The following is an 18,876-nucleotide window of genomic DNA, read 5'->3' on the forward strand; positions in this document are numbered from 1 at the left end:
TCGTGGATCATCGATCCGTGGAACCATCTTGGTTTGTCGAATGGTTTCCAAGCCTCCCGAGGATCCTTTCTCGCGGCGGTTGTCTCCAGACCACCGTTCGCACCGCCGTCTTGTTTCTCTCTGTTTCTCTCTCTTTTCATTACTGAAATTAAAATCCCCACGATACTTGTACAGCGCGGTAGCAGTGGATCGTTTCCGCGTCGAATCGGGCCGCTTGATCGTCGCTGATTTCACAAAGATTCTTTCGTCGAGAGGAAATCGATGGTTGAGATTGTGGAGCTGATAGACGATTCGAGTCACCTGATTATTCTGTTTCTGTCAGCTTAGTTCAGAGTTTTTTCAGGCAATCTAGAGTTGTACGGACGTAGGTTTTACCGATGTAGAATGTGCAGAATCTGATATTTCGTAACCTGATTTATCCATGAAAACTTCCAACTGCCTCGTGTTGTTATGTATTCTGATGGAAATAATAATGTCGATGTCCTTCCCCAGGTGCGTATAAGAGCGATTTATAATCGATATACGATCCTGAATCATTGTGGTTTCGGTGAGTAAGATTTATGTGAAAGACGTCTGAGAAGTGGCCGATAAGAAGTTAGCTTATCCAACGGAATCCTACAGAAGCGTTCGACGTTTTACAAGATCGACAAGGATTCTACGAGGTGGGATTAGCCCGTGGGTATGGGCTCGTTGGGGGAGAAAGTCGCGTTTTCCAGGGACATTGCCGCGTGTTTTGCGTTCACGCTCGATCGTTCCTTGCTTAAACATTTTCGGGTGAAGGGTGACGCGCGTATCCCCCCAACGAAGGGAGGAAAATCCTTTCTGAATGGCGACCGGATGAAATCCTAGCACGAATACAGAGCATCGACTCTGGTTGAGAGAGAAAACCCTCGTCAGGAACTGTGTCAACGTTAAAGCACGCGGAGATTGCCTCTGAAAGTTGTGACGCGGGCAGTCGCATTTTTAAAACGTGTCGGACACGACGTAAGAAACTTCCTGTTTAAGGAACACGCCAGGGATTATTTTGTAGGACGGAACACCACGGAATTCAGAGAGCCTTAGGACAAAAAAGCAGCTTTCTATCTCGATTGCTAGTTCGCTTCGATACAATAAGATTGAATGGGTAGTTTGAGTGTTAATTTAAGTCTGATTCGATAAAAGTACAAATTCAGAGGAAAGGCCGGAAACAATGTGATTTCCCTTGGGTCGTTAACGGCCCACGTTGCATCATTCGATGCATTCGATCGTTTGCCAAACTCTAAACTGTATGCAACGGTCTTCCCGAAGTATAAGAAATATTCTACGTGTATATGTAAAATATCAATAAAGATTTACGCGCGATTTCATCTCATGAAACAGGCCAAATAAGACTTGTACTACCAAAGAAAGAGTTCCAACTTCGAGTCGCCGGTTTGAATGGAACTTTTGGGGCAAGTAGCAAGTTCCTCTTTAGAAATCACCCCCATATAGTGTCAGATACTCAAAAGTTTCCGAGTTATTCGCTTTCGAAGTTCCCCGCGTGACTTGAATGCAAGTTACTCTGCCCGATTATTCGTGGGTGTTGTAACACGGTTTCTAACGTGACGGTTAGATTTCGAAATAGGTCCCTCCCAAAGATTTTCGGATGTATCTAGGACGTATTCGAACACTATCCGTCACGGTAGAAGCCACGAATGCTCCACGACGTTACATCCGCGGAACGATCGATCAACATAATTTCCACTCGAATCACGCGGAACACTTCAACAGGAAATAACTCCGAAACTTTTGACCATCCGACAGTGTATATGGGGCTGATCTGTGAAGAGGAAGAAGCCTGCTACATATTCTGAAAGTTTCATTAAAATCGTCGACCCGAGGTTGGAGCCCTCTCATTGCTAGACACAAAGTGACCCACCGTTCGTTCGTCGTGTCGCGTTCGCCTCGTTCAGAGGGTTAATTTTCGTGCTGGTCTCGACTTTCCGCGGTGACTCGCCTCGAAAGGGCCAATCTAACCAGCTGTCGCCGCGCAGGTTAGATACAAAGACCGGCACAGAATTGTGAACGCTGGCGAATGGTTCAAAGGACGTGAATTCGCGAGACACCTGCCAGCTGCAGTCACCCCACGCGCGATTCTCGGAATTGTGAACGCCCCGTTCAAGAGGAAATTCGTCGCGAATCCTATTTTCGGGACATTACTTCGGCTTGTTGTTCGCGACGGACTTATTTTTGGGAACCAGGAGAAGTTACCACGGGGACGTAACCAAGCCTTCTTCGGAACTCGGTCACTGGCTGGATGAAAGGGCCGATTGTTCGGGACGAAAAGTGGCTCCGATGAAACGAAGAGGCTCGAGGAGGCGCATAGGAGAACGACGAACCCATTCGCGAAGGTTCACCCAAGCCAGACGCTGACGACGGGCTTACTTACGAGGAAAAGAAAAGTTACACGAGGAACGCACACTCGACCGGTTCCTGTCCCTCGACTCTTCGATCGATAACTATCCCGTCGAATTCGAGCGTATACGCGGACTGAACTTCGTGGCTGGTCTGTTTGTCGGTCGGATTGACAAGGGATATGTTTTCCTTCGGTTGAAGTTAAAAGCCTTGTAACTTCTCAACGCTCTCCGCGCGCGTGTACGCCGTCGAAGTTAGTTACTGCTGTAGGCTAGAACTTGTCTTGATCTTCTATGCGGTGAAAGGGGAATTCTTCGGGGAAATACGTTACTATTGTTCTGCTGGTCTGAAAAACTTGACGGGGCTATGAAGTTTATTCTCGAGAATGACAGTGATATCTAGTGCCGTGAGAGACTGAGAGGTGTTATCCTAGGTATTGTCCAGATTCGATTGTAGATAGAAGGTAGTCTTGCTTATTCTGTTCATTAACTATTTAACACATTGTCTGCCACAGTGAAAAAGGCCGTATGTAACCAGACACACTTCATTTCATTTTTTTTAAAGTCATAAATCGGCGAAAATATTTGCCTTCTGTTAATAGAGGCTGCTGTACTCTTGTTTGAAATTATACCGCGATATTAATTTTACGCAGAAATGTTGTAACGGTATTGAAATAATCCAGCCTCTTTACAAGGTACGTGTCACCCGTATTTCGGTGACATGCGGCAGTCAAATTGTTAAAGACATCGAACTGTAAATTCAGACCCGTCTAAAGGCCTGAATAAACTTCCGAAAAGCACCCACACCTTTAACCAACTCTGAATGACATTTTTCTTGAACTGTCTCTAGCCAGCACTGAAGCAATATACTGATCAGAGAAAGATTTTATACATGATACTTCCGTACGTCGTACGGTACGGTACGTTTTTCAATTTTTTTTTCATTAATAACCTTGTAATAACCAATGATCGATGGTTTAAATCTTTTGAAGATTACTCGATAGGGCGACTTTGATAACATATGTCAAGGCCAGGGTCATCGGGTATAGGTACTTTCCGGAAATTCACCCCTGATTACTTCGAGGAATCACTTGAAAAATATTTTACACGCGTGTAAAGAACAGAACGTAGTCATATGCATGTAAGAATCGTTCTACCAACGTGTTCCCTAACTTCATTCCTTATCGACGGCGACGGTTCCGAGTAATTCTATCCGACCAAATTGACACTAGAACTTCGCGGAAATATATACCAGCGAGCAAAGACCTCCACCGTCTGTTTTCTTCGTTTCGTCCCAAATCCAAAGAACAGACCGTCGGAGAAAGTCAAGAGATTCCCATAAGTCGAGCCGCAGTCCAAACGTTGCCGCGATTTGAACAAGGATCAGGAAGCCGCACGGTGGAAAGGGGTCGAGGATGGTGATGGGCGGCGTTTTCACCTGTGCAAATTTGCCTTCGACCTCGTTTCCGGGGATCAGCTTCTTTCTCCGCTCTTCAGCCGACCGCTCGCAACCCTCTCCGCCGGTCGTATTCGAGTAACGCGCGGCGGCCGCTTTGGACCGATCGATGGATCGCCCGATTCATCCACTTCGTAGCCGGAAACGGGGTCGAATAGAAACGTCTGGTGGCTCATCGGCCAGCCGAATTACACCGTAAACGCGATTAAATAAAAAGCCGAGCACCGATCGATGATACAGGGAGAGGAGAGGATCGTTTCGCGGCTGCGGAAGTGGCTCGTGAATTTTCGGAATAAGCACATTGGGAATCTCGACGATGACCGGTCTCGAATTCTCGATGAGTAGCTCGAGAATCTTTCCAAAAGTACCATTTAAAAATAATCAAGAAGAAAATCGTTCGGGAAAACTATACAGTAAAGACGCCATGAGAGTTTAAAACTCCGTTTCGACACTTCGCAAATCTATTTCTTGTCGTCGACAACAAAAGTGGAGGGGGGCAATAAATTATGCGCTTAACAGGTTCCATGGCCTCCCCTCCAGTGGCAGGAATGATGTAGAAACTCTCACGAGGAACTCCTTATCCGTCTCTCATCGAGTCTTTACTGTAACAAGTAACAGAGCAATTGTGTATCGGTAAATAAAATTTCCATTCTCCGAAAAACAATCTGGAAACGAAGAAGACCGATGTTTAACCCATTACAGACCATCGTCGCTATTTCTTCTTCCACCTAGGTACGTAATACTGTAAAGAATAAAAAGAATCTAATGTATAAAGATCCTATTAATCCACTGCTTGGTAATGACGATAAGAAAAAAAATAAATCTTCCGATACCAATAAAAATCGGTCGCTCGACATTGACTTTTTAGTTTCAGCAATACCATCAAAAGACCAGCGAAACTCCACCTTGTGGGTGTGCACCGCACGCATCGTCTTCGATGCTTCCATCAGCTAACAAGCCATTTAACCGCCATCGAGGGGGACTGAAAGCAAACGCGCACCCGGAACGGAGCAGGTGTGAACGTTTAATTTGGACATATTCGTGGCTTCGGCGCGGGCGTGTTCGCTTCGGTCGTGTTAGTGTCGAGTCAACCGTTCGGGCTTGCTGTTTTGATTCCTGAGTAAACGCGGCGCAGGGGAGGGGAGATGGATGGGTTTCATCTTCGAAATGGATGTCAGGTACGTGGCGTGCGCCGTTTTCAAAGCAGGCTTTATGGCCTTTCCCACTGAATACCCTGACGAAGGTTACAGCTAATGTTGACCGACGGTCGAGTACAAAACCAACGGTGGACACCGGAAGCGCGCGACCTTCATCGCGAGCGTGTGTTCTTCCATCAGCTGCTCCAACGACGACGACGCGAAGTGGCTTCTGCAAAATTCTTCTTTACACTTTAATGCACGTCCCAAATCTTTTCCGTCAACTTACGCGGGATGCATTCCCAGAATGTCCTCTTTTAAGTTTTTCTACAAAAACATTATTCGACGACGTCTTCCACTGTCGGTGAATTATTCACACAATCCGCGTGTTATTCGATCACCGAGGATGCCAGCTGATGAAATGTCGGATTATTTTCTTTTCTTTCAAAAGGATCCGGCTTAACCCTTGAAAATTCAATAAGTGCGCCACGCCTCGAATCGGATTAGTTTCTCGCTCCCAGTTGACCAGCAGGCGTGAATATCCACCATCGTGGATATAATTATATTCATAGTTGCACAGATGTTTCTGAATTAATCATCCAACAATCTCAGCCATCGTGTTCCCTCGTTTCTCAGATCCACGCCGGAAGATAGATGTGTCGAATACAGTCTGCGTTCTGGGACCAAAATGATTTCCTTTATTCGTGCCAGACATTTTCAGCCGAATAGAAGAAAAAAGAGAAAAGAAAACGGTAGATCAAGCGGCCCGATCGCGTCGCTTCTCCTCCGGTGCCGCGCTTAAAGCAAACCCCGATGCGTCTTCGTGGGACGAACTGTAAGCCCCTTCGGCCGTATGTGAAGATCGTAGCTCTTCGGGCCAGGCCGATAAAGCTTGATCAACGTCAACGACGAGGGACTTTGGCGTGGATTTAGGGGGGCCAACGCCTCGCTAAATCGTGGCCAGGGTGGGACGCGAACGCTAAGCCTGTGTATCGCCCTCCGAGCGGATCTGACCGCTTCGAATCGAACGGTGGATATCGATTCTTGGCCGCGTGAATCCTCGATTCTCGCAGTAGCCATGCAAATAGAAAGGGGGTAGGGGTGGGGGACGGAGCGATGCGTCTAAAAAGAACGTGCTCTAGATGCTACGATACACGTTGATTCGTTCTCTCTACGAACGAACGGTGTATCGTTTGAAGAGTTACCTGAATGGAATCGTTCATCACCGGAAGTAGCCACACCGAATGAATGTTTATTATTCTAGAAAAGTTTGAACCACAAATGCCAAAAATTCGAAGATCATGGGTTTTGTACATGGAACCTGTGGGCTACTTCTGATGATCGGCGATCCTCAACTCGGAGCTGTAAATAATGCAAAAATTAAGAGAAATCTGTGACGGATGCGTGGACCGAGGGAAGTAGAGCATCGACCCGGGATTATTCAGCAAAAATATTCTTACTCTTGCCAGACGAGACTGCGTGCAGAAATGTGGTAGCGAAATCAAAGAGAAAGGAAAAAAGAAAAGAATCTATTCGATCGTCACGAAATCGAATTTCACAACGCATCGAGGAAAGATGCCTCGTAAAGTAAGAGGTTACAAGAAAGCAGATCAGGGCCTCTAGCCGATGAGAGAGCGATAAGAAAAAAGAAAGAAAAAAAAAGAAAAAGTTTTTGCGGTCTCTCCGGGATCCCTGGACCACTTCCGGCTCGGCCACACGCGGATCGTTCACACCCCTCGAAGGCAATAAATAGATCGTGAATGCAGGCTCACCGTTCTTCCGGCCGGTCGGCCATTGTTCTCTTTCATCTTTCTCATCGAGTAGAAGAGGAGGACGGTTGGTTGATTGGTTGGTTGGTTGGTTTCTTAGAGGTGATTTTGTTATGTTTGTTTTCTATATATATATATATAACGGATATGGCGGTTCGTGATTTGTCTCGGTGATCGACTCAAGCGGTCTCCGATACCGGAAGCGGTGACTGCCCACCGGAAGTAGTCATGGCAGGCACGGTGTTGGTGGTGGTGGTGGTGGTGGTGGTGGTGGTGGTGGTGGTTGGGACCGGAAGTGGCTGTAGGGCCTGCATGTCACAGGTGTGGGAACCGCGCTTCTTTAGGTCCTGGAACAATTCGCATTTCGGAAATGTTTCAATTTAGACTCCTTCGTCCATCTTTCCATTTCTCTCTCTCTCTCTCTCTCTCTCTCTCTCTCTCTCTCTCTCTCTCTCTCTCCAACGTTCACTCCATCGAACACGCTTTCTTTCTCTCTCTTTCTCTCTTTGTGTCTACATTTATAGAGATATCAAGGCTATTCACAAGACAAATTACTCTACTCTCTACGTTTCCTCTCTCTCTCTCTCTCTCCCTTCACCCTCTCCTTCTCTGGTTCTCTCTCTCTCTCTCTCTCTCTCTCTCTCTCTCTGTCTCTCTCGAATTTTCTCTCTTGTGGTTTCGTGTTGTTGCAATCGTGTTTCCTTTTTCGAGCTGCTCGAGCGTGGAATTCCGGAACGACGAAACACCGTGATCCCTTCTCCGTCTCGAGCAATTATTCTAGGTTCGAGACCCGATAGAACAAAATGTACACTTTCGCCGTTCGATTTCCGGAAGAAATGGAATGTGAGCTGTCGTCGATCGCGCGGCACAGATCTCTCTAGAAACGAGAGGAAAAATAGAAGTTTCGAGAGGCGGCGACGGCGATCGGTGCGGCGGGATCGATTCTCCTCCCCGCTTCCGGTCGATGTGTTCGAGCGAGTCGTCTGCGGGGCTGAGATCACGGGGGCGAAGAGAGATGTCGAGAGGAAGGTGGGCTGGGGGAGAGAGAGAGATGAAAGAGGCGCCCGGGCCACGTGCAGAGACAATATCAGAAGGAGAACAAAAATTCATGCGGATACAGAACAGCGAGAAGAAATACAATGTGAAAAACGACGACAAAGAGAAACAAGCGGACAAGACAACGGTGCTATTAAACGGACAGTTCAACAGTGACAAAGAAAGGTAAAAAAGGATAAAGTATACGTGAGAGCGATACACAACAGCAAGAACAGTTGGCTAAAAGGTGTCGAACAGAAAGTATCTACGAAACTGTGATGGCGGTGGTAGTGAGTGAAAAAGGTGGTTCGATCGACACTAGAAAGCATGCCAGGTGCAATTAAAGTATATATGATTCGTTTCGACAAGCCACTAAATTGCAAGACGAGCGTCTCGGATTCTGATCGACATAAGTATAGTTGTTCGAAACAGGTCGCGTTTCTCGGGTGCTCGTCAACAGAAATTTCCTGGACGCGTTCGATTTCTCGTCCAGATCTACTCACGTGTAACAGTTCGATTCGTTTCATTTTTTTTTTTTTTTACTTTCCTTGTTATCGGCTCTGTTCGATTCTCGATGGGGCTAGAAATCAGCGGCTGCGAACAATATAATCGAGCCCGGATTCTCAAACGATAGAAACGCAGATTCAGGATGCATGTGCGTTGCATAGTACGGTGCATTCACAGAAGTTTCTCAGAGGGCATGGTAAAGTACATACGTCGACACAACGTAGCCGACACAATGTCGGGGCGTGTACATGTATATATGTATATATGTGTATATGTGTGAAAATAAAAGCGACTGTGTGCCTACGCAGTGAAGCAGTCGGGACGTCGTGACGCTCGCTCGCTTGCCAAGCGTCTCAAATCTGTGCGTACGCTAGAGTAGCCTTCGATGTGTGTGTGTGTGTGTGTGTGTGTGTTCGAATCAAGAAAATAAAGGTAAGCCGGTTAATCTAGTCAGTTTCGATCGACGACGGATCTTTTTGTGGTACCACCTGGTCTACTTAAACTGTCTCTCGAGAACTCTAAATTACTCCGATAAGTTCTCAGAGTATAAAAAGAGTCTAGTATGGTGAGTATGGGCAAGAGGCCATCGTGTCAATTTGTGTTGTTAGTGTTTCTTAAACAATGTTCTTTACGTAACATATCGTTCTGTAAAATTTCAGATCGCTACACCCTCGTTTCGTATCCAAACAAACAAGCTGCAAGTTTCTGCATTTATGGTGAAAATTACTTGTTTACTTACACATTTGTTCTGTTAAACTAACTTTCTTTTGTAGAATTATAAAGATACTTCTTTATTCTTTATACGTATATTGAACGTTTTATTTTTTTTAACTATGATCCACCAACCCGACCTTCTTAAAGCTTTCCCAGATAATGGTTAAATACTAGAGTGTTACTTCTGATTTTTTTGATGGGTGTCACTCAAAGGGTTGCTTGCGAAAACCACACCCCAAAAATAAATAATTTTTTTTCTACCCTTAATCTACCCAGCTACTTTTTCCTTTTTGTTCCAAAAAAAATAACAAAGTTCAGGGCTTTTACCCCCACATTAACTTTAAACGAGGAGGTAGCGAACTGGAACTTTACAGAATGGTATTTCAAATAAAGAAGATTGTTTAACAAACAATAACAATAAAGACTGACACGAGGGCCACTTGCCCATGCTTTCTTTGCTAGACTGACGGAAATTAAGGAAAAACCAGGGCCCACAGGATTCATCGTTAACCTCCAATGGCGACTAGGCTTAATAGCTACAGTAATAAACCAAAGTACAGATTCGTCGAGAGATTCGACGTTGATCGTCAGAAATGATAAAATTCCTACGAAGCCTGCTCTCTACCGAATACACTAGTTCGCCTCCCGAAACGGTTGAGAAGAGACAAATGAGAAGACAGTCGAACACGTCGACGGCCACATGCACGAAACGTCGGATTTCCCGGTGAATCCGTCGACTGCATCCGTGCACCGCAATGCAGTTCTCTCTTTCTCACTCTCACTCTCTCTTTCTTTGTTTCGAGTGGCCGCGAGTCGACGTGGCCGTCACCGTCTTCTCGACGTCGTTCGACAAGCGTCGTTAATCCTTTTCAGTCGACCTGTCCCGCGACGCTGATACCCGTCTGGACGCTCAAATGCGATCGCGGATATATTTAAGCCTCGTGCACACGAGAATTCATTTTCATCGATTCTGAATATCACGATCGACCGTACATTAACTCACGACTAAACTGTCGATTATTTCTACGAATTCCCATTGTTAAGAATAAATTGCGCTTAACCTTGAACATATTCAAACTCATCTTGATGTCTCAAAAGAATAATATAAAAACAGATTCAATTGTACCCATCCGACGCGTCCCTTAAAATGCCACATAATTCATTAAAAAATATTTTCTGATACAATCAATAAGTAACGAGTTAATTTAGATAATAGTTCTCATTCACTCACCCTGTATATGGGGGCACGAAAATCTTTCAAGTGCCTAGGGCCTCTAAAGGTCGTAGTCCGGCCCTAATCGTGGCCGTTTCACGCGTGAACGAGGCTTTTCGCAAACGGTCGTCTCGTTGCTTCTTTTCTCACCAGTGACGCACGAGACGCACACCTCGTGCTGTTTTCTTTCGGTCGTTATTTCGGTTGCAACGGGACGCGTTTGCCCGCGATTGATCGCTCGCGCCGCCAGGCCCCGCGAGTGAACACACTCGCTCTCTGTCGCTGTCTTTCTTCCCGCGATAGAGCGTCGCGACCGGGTGGATTCACCGGGGAACAAAAGGCTGCACCGTCGTTATTGTTCGCCGCGAACACGATGAGACGCGGTGCCGACTGCGTTCTCCCTCTGTGTTCGCCCGAAAACTCGCGAGCTCTTTCCAACGCTTACACGCGATAATGCTGAGAAGTGGAAATAATAAGGGCGTTAGAGGAAATGCGGACGGACACTTTAATTGCTCCTGGAACAAGCCAAGTGAAAAAGGCTTATACACCACGTGGCATAACTATAAAACTACCCTAAAATTTTCAATTCTTATCTATTCTGGTTAAAATAAAAACAAAACACTTTTACATTCTAGGTTATCATCTCATTTTTACACCCGAGTAGAACGTATCCTCGATTCTCCGAGATTCAGGACAGATTACTGCTGAAGTTCTTCGGAACAGGAAAAGACTTTTAATAGACGATCCACTAATAGTAAATTGTCCGTTGTACCAGCAACGACAGTAGATACCAAGAAAAGCGAACGATATGAAATATTCAATCTATCCACTCTACGCTCGAAATTCCCGGGTGTCGGATCCACGAATCGTAGGCTTTCCGAATAAAATGTGAACCGACGTTTTCGCGTTGCTCCCACGGCCGCTAAAGTGTCCAGGACGTAGGATCGAGGGTGAAATACAACGGAATAAAAACGGTACGTGTCTTCGTGTATCCACATCTGCGGAACGTTCTTCCCCAGCAATGGAAAATCCATCTCTAAACTCGTTTCCCCCCGCAGAGAAAAGCGTTTCGAAGTCACGCTGGTAATCGCGCGCTCGCGAGACCACGTTCGCCTCGATACCGAACACGATACAAGGAAAACGCATTAGTGCGCGATGCTGCGGATACGTGATAACATGGACGGGAGCGCGAGAGAAGCGCTCGCGAAGTACAGAAGCTCGGCCGACGTCTTTCACCGACGAGTATATTAATCACCGGCTGCCGCTGCGGAGCCGTTTATTAACCCGTCTGGCTTATTAACCTGTCCAACCTGACATCGGTACGGCGTACCAACCCGGTGGCCGTTGTATACGGTCGACATCGGTACGACGTACCGACCCACCCACAGATTTTCGCCAGTCACGCGATCTTCGAAGGTAAACGAACGGGTTGACATCTTAAGACGCGTATCTGAGGGATGAAATGAATAGGGGAGGAGGTTTGGATAAAGGGTTTGGAATTTATTTAGGATGAACATCGTCTATGGAAATTTGATAGATTGAACACTTTTCGAGATTGTGTGTCCAGAATTCTATGGTGAATAGTTCAGTGTTAATCGTTAACCAGATACTATTTTAGGTCATTGTAGCTGTATATTAACAGTGTTGGACGTTACACAGGTTTAGTATTTTCTTTATCTGAAAGAACTATTCGTGATCTCTTGAGCAGTAAATATTTACAACAACGGAGCCATTAGGGAGTAGTTCCGTCATTATAAATATTTACCCCTTCAGTTTATTTGACATAAGATGATTACTAGCTACAATCCATAGCAATGAATAATCTGACTATTACGTGTAACGTATGCCAGTGATTCGTCTGTTGCGTACAATACAAAAAACGTATCCCTGTGTATTTATCAACAATCGCTTCATAATGCAAGCCATTCCGAAAAATGTTCAAATACATATCTGCCGTCCAAGTACTTCGCGTTATTCGCATTAATTGAAGTTTTTCCTTCCGTAGACGGAAAAAAAATTAGCTTCCGCAGCGAGGAAGCTAATTGATCGAACAACGAAATACCATTACAGCTGTTTCAGAGACGTCGCGTCTCGTGAACCTTTGTCCCCGTCGCGTTTTCGACCATTCTCTGACAAAATACAAGCTCGTGAAACACCGACGAGATCGGAGAAGCGTCCAAGCGTGGAAAGCCCGGTCCAGTATCGTGGACTCACGTTCGCCATAATTCGTCGACTTTCCTTTCCGTTATTCATCGTATCCTACTTCGATCGCCTTCTAAACGAAGCAGCTAATCTCTGCGTGACAAGTATCGTAACACATCTAATATAATCGTTGGTATCCTAGGCGTAATCACGGCACGATGGAAAGCTCGCTAAAGTTAAAAGAATCTGCATCTACGAGCAGGACACGATGCCGCGAGGGGATTTCAGGGAGGATGGATGGAGGAGGATGCATCCGATTCGGACGCAGGCGTGAAGAATCGACACGTGGGAAGACAAAGAAGCCGCGATCTGCGCGATAATGCATGAATCAGAAGCCAGATCAAGGGTCAGCCGCAACGCGATGAGTTCGTGGAGGAGGGGTGGAGGCACCATGCCAAAAGGGTAACTTCGTGTCTGGGTAGGACCTTTGTCGGTTTTCAGGGGGCGTCGACCGCGGACGAAAGTGAAAAGTAACGGACGACGAGAGGGAAATTGGAACATGAATCGAAGGGGTCCACGTGGAACAGGACGGAAATCTTTTGAAGAGACAAACGGGGCTGTCGTAACGGTGAAGGAGTGGGGAGAAGTTTGTTGGGGCGTAATAGGGATGGAAAACGCCGTGACGCGAAAAAGCGAGGGGTGGGAAGGAGGGGAGAGTGTATCTCGGGGAAAGCAGACACCCAGAAGCCAATCCAGGGATCAGCCACGTGACACGATATATGTATTCTCGACCATCAAGGGGGATGTATGGGGAGGCCTTCGTGTGTCCTTCGTTTCCGTTCCTTCCGCCGAAGGACAAGAAAAGCTGCCTCATATTCTCCCAACGGCCACACAACTATCGTATACACATCTTATAAACACCGTGAAAGATTGTACACGCGCTCGCGATAACGCGTACCTCGTATACACACACCGTGATATCGATCACGTGGATCGAGGGTGTTATCCCATGAAAAACGGATGCCTCGAGTCGAACCCATCCCCCGATTCTATTCACTTGCAAACTAGTAATCGTAGTTCTCGAGTGAATCGCGTGTACCCTACGAACGGTGTTTTTCAGTCTGCCCGTTGCTCGTTCGCGAACTAATGTTCGTCCACAGTCGACGGAAGAGTATCGTTACTTTACTTCGAGTATCGGATACGGAAGCCCTCGGTCTACAAACAGTGGCCTAAAATATCGGATTTTTACGAAACATCACATTTCTCTTCATACAGACCAGGAGTCCTAACACTTACGAGTGGTAGTGTAACTATAACGTTTCAGATATCAGATACAAAAGTGCGATACCATGATCGCTGATCTTCTCTACTCTTAACAAAGAATTCTCGCACCTCCCCTGATTTAGAATCATCAATCTACTATTACGATTTTCCCACGAATGGCCATTTATTCGACACGAATTCGATATATCTATTAACGACAATCGATTCTCATCTTTCTTAACGATACCCTTTCCATAACAACTCTCGATCCACCTGTGTGTGTGTGTGTGTGTGTGTATGTATACGAGCCGACGCGAGGTACACGCAAGTGGTCCGTCGATCACGTCCGCGCGTGTACAACAAGACATTTAAAAAAAAACGATATACAACATAGTGTGTACAGTGTACGAATAATTTGTATCATCGAATCCAAAACGGTTTTCAGGTAACACGGTGTTCTTTACCTTTGTCCGCACTTCTATACGATCTCCGTAAACGAGCACCACTCTATCCTTGCTCTCGTTCGAGGTGAGCTGATACGACAAGCTCTACAATTATAGATGATTCGTGTGCATGATGATCGACGACGATGACGGCGGCGGCAATGAAGGCAGCGGCCATGTTGAGTTTCGCCGCCAATCATCGTACGTTTTGTCCGGTATAACGTGAATCGTACATCGCGTTGTCCCGATTCTCGTGTCCATCGTGGATGTGTTAGCGTGCGTTCGTTTGATTTATTTATGTACATATTTTTATATATGTTTTTTTTTGTATTTATATTTGTTGTCATTTCCATCCACGATATTCCAGCGTGGACGACAGGAAGAGAAGAAGAGAGAGAGCACGCGCGAGAGAGATCCAACGGGGTTCATTACGAATTCCGCATGGTTTCACGCGGAACGGACCAATTTGGTCGTTCCGATGATGTTCGTTTGCGTTCGATATTTTTTATTTTCCATAACGTAAATGTTTTTCGGTTTTTTTTTCAGTTCGTTTTCGTTATGCATTCCCAGGTTCGTTAAAACTTAATGTTAGCCCGTGACGGCCGCGCGCACGCGTGTCGTGAACATGGTAGAGATCGGCAGGAGAACAAAAAACAGATGGCCGGATTCTCGCAGGCCAAGAGGATGAAACACGGACGTGCTCGTGTGGTTCGTGGATGGCGGATGAACACGATGGGCCAGACGATGATGGGCGTGGATGGACGGTAGCGGCGACGTCGTCGTAATGCGTTCGAGGTCCAGTTTCCATGGTCGGGTCGGTCGTCGAAGAACGGGGATGGCACGGAAATGAGGAAATAGAAGAATTTGATTGATTTAATTTTATTGCGAAGATTTTTGCACTGTGTGTGTCTTGTGTCTTAATATATATTTATATTTTTTTTCTGTTATTTCTATCTGTTTTCCAACGTTCTCGCGTGCCTGTCGTATCGTGACGATTATTAGAACGATCATTAATGTGTCGCTTAATGTATATCCTGGCTGGTTTCCTTCCGTGTCCGTCTCTACTCTCCTTATATACATTTACACGGCACGCCTTCTACTACGTATTCTCCTTTTCTGGTCTCCGTATGGATGCTCGTTCTCTGAAATACCGGTTGGTTCGGGCAACCGCGCCTCTGCGTATGCCGATCGACTCGAAATCTGTTTCTAAAACGTGTATGTATCTCGTGTTACCTTTCCTTCGTGTGTCAGTCGTCTTCGATTATATTATTTGCTTTGTTTCCTTTTTTTTGTATACATACATATATATATATATATATCTATTTTTGATGGTTTTACATTTTTTTCGTTCGGCTCGTTTATATTCTCTTCAGGATTGGTTTTTTTTGTTTATCGTGCTTTTAACACTAGGACTGGCTAAGAAAAGTTAGAACGAGGCCTCGACGAGGTATGTCCCGTCCATCGCAGCCCCGGTCTGCCCCCCTTCGGCGCCCGTTACTTGGGCCCTTGTCGCCGGGATGTACTGACTGTACGCCTGCTGAAATCCACACCACAAGCACACACTACATTGTTGCACGCTAGGCACACCTACCCTAAGTCTGATCTACTTTCGGTACCTACGACCGATCTATCTATATCGTGTGTATTTTCTCGCAGATAGCTGGCCGTCGCCAGATCGGACGGTTTTGCGTTTCCGGAGAACGTTTCTAGCCATCGCGGGTGCACGTGAGTAATCGTCGGGGCACCTATTGACCCGCAAACGCTCTACATTCCACGTCGGTATGCGTATACTGCTTTGCACGCCGACACAATGACGTTTGTACGCTGGTCTCGTCAAAGACACCGCGTATCGATTACGCAGCTACTGAATCGAATTGCCGTTCATTCCGTGGGGAACATCGAGCACAAAGTGGGGGCGGTGCGCAAGATATGTAAATCGAAATCAAAATATCAGGATGCTGTTACGGCTGCGGTAAGGATCAATTTGTACCCGGGAACGGAGAAATTGGCTCGTCAAAAACCGTATTCCAATATACGACATTAGCTACCTCGTTACTTGATTCCATCCCTCGATTCCACGGAAATCTTCGTATTTCCGAGAAAGCTGGAATCACAGAAGTAACGATGGAGCCACGATGTATGATTTACGAATGGAAAGCTCACCTCGACCGACCAATTTTTTGCTCTCAGATTCCATCGATCCGATCGTATCGCAGACGTAATATCCTTTGGTCGTAGTGCGTCCTATCTTGTTCGTTACACTTTCTAACTATACAAAACTTCAGTGCTACGGAACATTGACCTAAGCTAGATCCTAGTTTGTTCTAAGTTTCTTTTCTCGAAAAAGAATCGAAAAAGTGTCGGGGCAAGACGGGGGCGAGACACGCTCCATTCCAAACTCTCCAGTTCTCGAACTACGGATTGAAAATGAGGGGGAAGGGGGCGGTTGGCTTCTATCTGGGCATCGTCTGCTGATACACGATTTACCGACAGAGATCGGTAACTAGTTCCGCGGAGGAACTTCCATTAACCCCGACAGTTTGTCATGTTCCCTGTCGCGGAACAAAGTTCCCCCAGCCACCGTAAAGGGTGTATCTATAATAGAAGCGTGATCTAGGGGCGGGTTTCTAAACTCTCTAGAGTGCATATCGTGCCCTCGGTCAGCGATTCTTTTCTTCAACGTGCGACGAGCCGACACAGTTACTGGTTGAAAAAAGTAACACGAGATTCGATTCGCGTTCGTTGACTACGCGCGCGAGCACGTTGATCGACTTGGTGGAATCACCGGGTCGAACTTAATTGGCTCGTTTAATTAAATTTAATTAATTCATGTCACGGGCAGCTGTGACGTGACGCGGTTCCCTGAGCTTTACGAACGGTAGCAACGAAATCAATCGTCCCCTCCACCCTACCCCCCCCCCCTTCCCTTACACGTCGAAGGTCGTTTCCGCCTCCCTTGGATCGTAACGACGATAGGGGGGCTTTCAATGAATTTCAAGGTGGAAGGGCAAATTGATTTTGGGCCGACTCAAGATTTAGCAACTCACGAGTGTGGTCGAAAACAATTTTTTTTTATCTTTCGAAAAAAAGTCACATCAATTTATTATCCACCCTCCGTTGCCACACTGGGTCAAATTTACCAGAGATTTTTTACTTTGGAGTGAGATATCTTGTGGGTGTCATTGAACATTGTATTACTGGTGCCATGTAGTAGTAATTTCAGGTATCCTTAAACTTTTTTTCAGAATTTTGTTTTGCCTCAAGAATTCTTTTAAACGCTATGAATCCTTCAATAGTAATTTTTTTCAATGAGGACACAATCTACAAAAAATTTCATCTCAGAATTTTTCGCGATTTAATTTAACAAATAGCTTTTAAACGACAGCTGATTGGAATATTAGTTTCCAAGAAAAAGAAGGTGTGACAACGGAGGATTAATCGTGGAAGATTTGTTCATGTATTATTGTTCGCCTACACTTTCCTTCCCCTTCCTATAATATCATCGATCTCTGTAAAAAAAAAGAAAAAAGTTCCCTAAAAATTTCGACTTTCATGAAAATGAGAACACCGTTAGTGAATGATGACGTAACCGAAAACGATCTCTAAAAGTGATAATTTCTTAATGAAACAAAATATAATAGTTTTCGAATTTTTAATTGCTTTGGCTAAATAATATCGTACGAGCTGTTAAATTTTGATTCTGGACCACTGTGCGACTGTAGTAAAGTAGACACCACGCTCAGAGCGTCACCGTTATCAACGGCCACGTTAATGGACGCCGTCCGCGTTTCCGGCGAAAAATTGATGAAGCGGCGCGACGTCATCGTGCCTCGCCGGTAAACTGATTATCGCGTGGAGCGGATTTTCCGCGGAAACATTCGTCGCCGGGCAATAGCTAGTGGGAATCGTTGCACCGTTTTTAAAAAATATTTAAAAAAGTGAATACAAATTTTTTGCGCACACGCAATATTCACCGAATCGGATCCACTGCTGTTGACCCACGAACGGGCGTGCTCGTCTAAACTGATTTGCCGCCGGTTTAATTCCCATTGCCGTACACGCGATTCGAATTTATAGTTCTGGCAACCGGAATTTCTGTCCTAACCACGGCCCACAGGAGGTGGAGGGAAGATAATCGAAGCGCGAAACAAGTTTCTCGTCGGTTTAATCGTCGATTATCGGGAATGATAATTTCTGACTGGGAACGTACAGGTGTTTCCAGAGACACGGTCAATCCTAGATATAAGAGTAAGTACAAATGTATTCTCGATTAAACGGAGAGAACATGGAAGTTTAAAAACCTGTAGGGAATAAAACAGACGAAGCTGTCGCAGTGACTACGAATACTATAAGACTTTAGATGTTATTGTTCAGGAGGGGTCACGAATCCTCGAGAATGAGCGCTATCTTCTCTATCTTACATAAAAGCATGAAACTTAACCCTGAGTTCCTAAAACACCCAAAATCCATGACCACTCGAGAACAATGGTACGCAGTCTTATAGTATCTGTAGTCACTGGCTGACGTTATCATTGACAACTGTTGTCGTTAAACACTTATCAGAAGTGATATCGGTAGGTATGGTGTATATCGTAACAATCCGTCGAGCACGAATCGTGTCTTGAGAAGTCAAGTGAAGTGGTTCGCATTCAAACAGTCCAGAAACAAGATTGCTGTGGAGGAGGAACAGTGCCAAGAAACGAGAGTAGTACAGAGAATCGATCAACAACATGTCTCAGAAAAGAACAGGGTAAGAACAATCTAATTCCGAGGCTAGCAGGCTGTCTCGGAGGCGGGGGTGGGAGGGAGACGAGGGGGGGGGAAAT

General features: G+C 45.7%; 1 protein-coding gene across 3 annotated transcripts in view; it reads right to left on the reverse strand.

Annotated features, from left to right (window-relative positions):
• Positions 1-6,772: 6,772 nt before the first annotated feature.
• Positions 6,773-18,876, reverse strand: part of LOC107190959 (potassium voltage-gated channel protein Shal) — a 109,187-nt gene continuing 97,083 nt past the window's right edge. For 2 of the 3 annotated variants that reach the window (XM_015579876.1, XM_015579875.1), the window contains one exon: positions 6,773-7,080. In XM_015579876.1, coding sequence (XP_015435362.1) covers positions 6,913-7,080 — 168 coding nt within the window. In that variant the 3' untranslated portion in view covers positions 6,773-6,912. Of the gene's footprint in view, positions 7,081-14,071; positions 14,156-18,876 lie in introns of all 3 variants that reach the window. The other variant, XM_015579874.1, reaches the window with a different exon arrangement.

This window comes from Dufourea novaeangliae, unplaced genomic scaffold (genome assembly GCF_001272555.1).
Source record: "Dufourea novaeangliae isolate 0120121106 unplaced genomic scaffold, ASM127255v1 scaffold208, whole genome shotgun sequence".
Lineage (NCBI taxonomy): Eukaryota > Metazoa > Arthropoda > Insecta > Hymenoptera > Halictidae > Dufourea > Dufourea novaeangliae.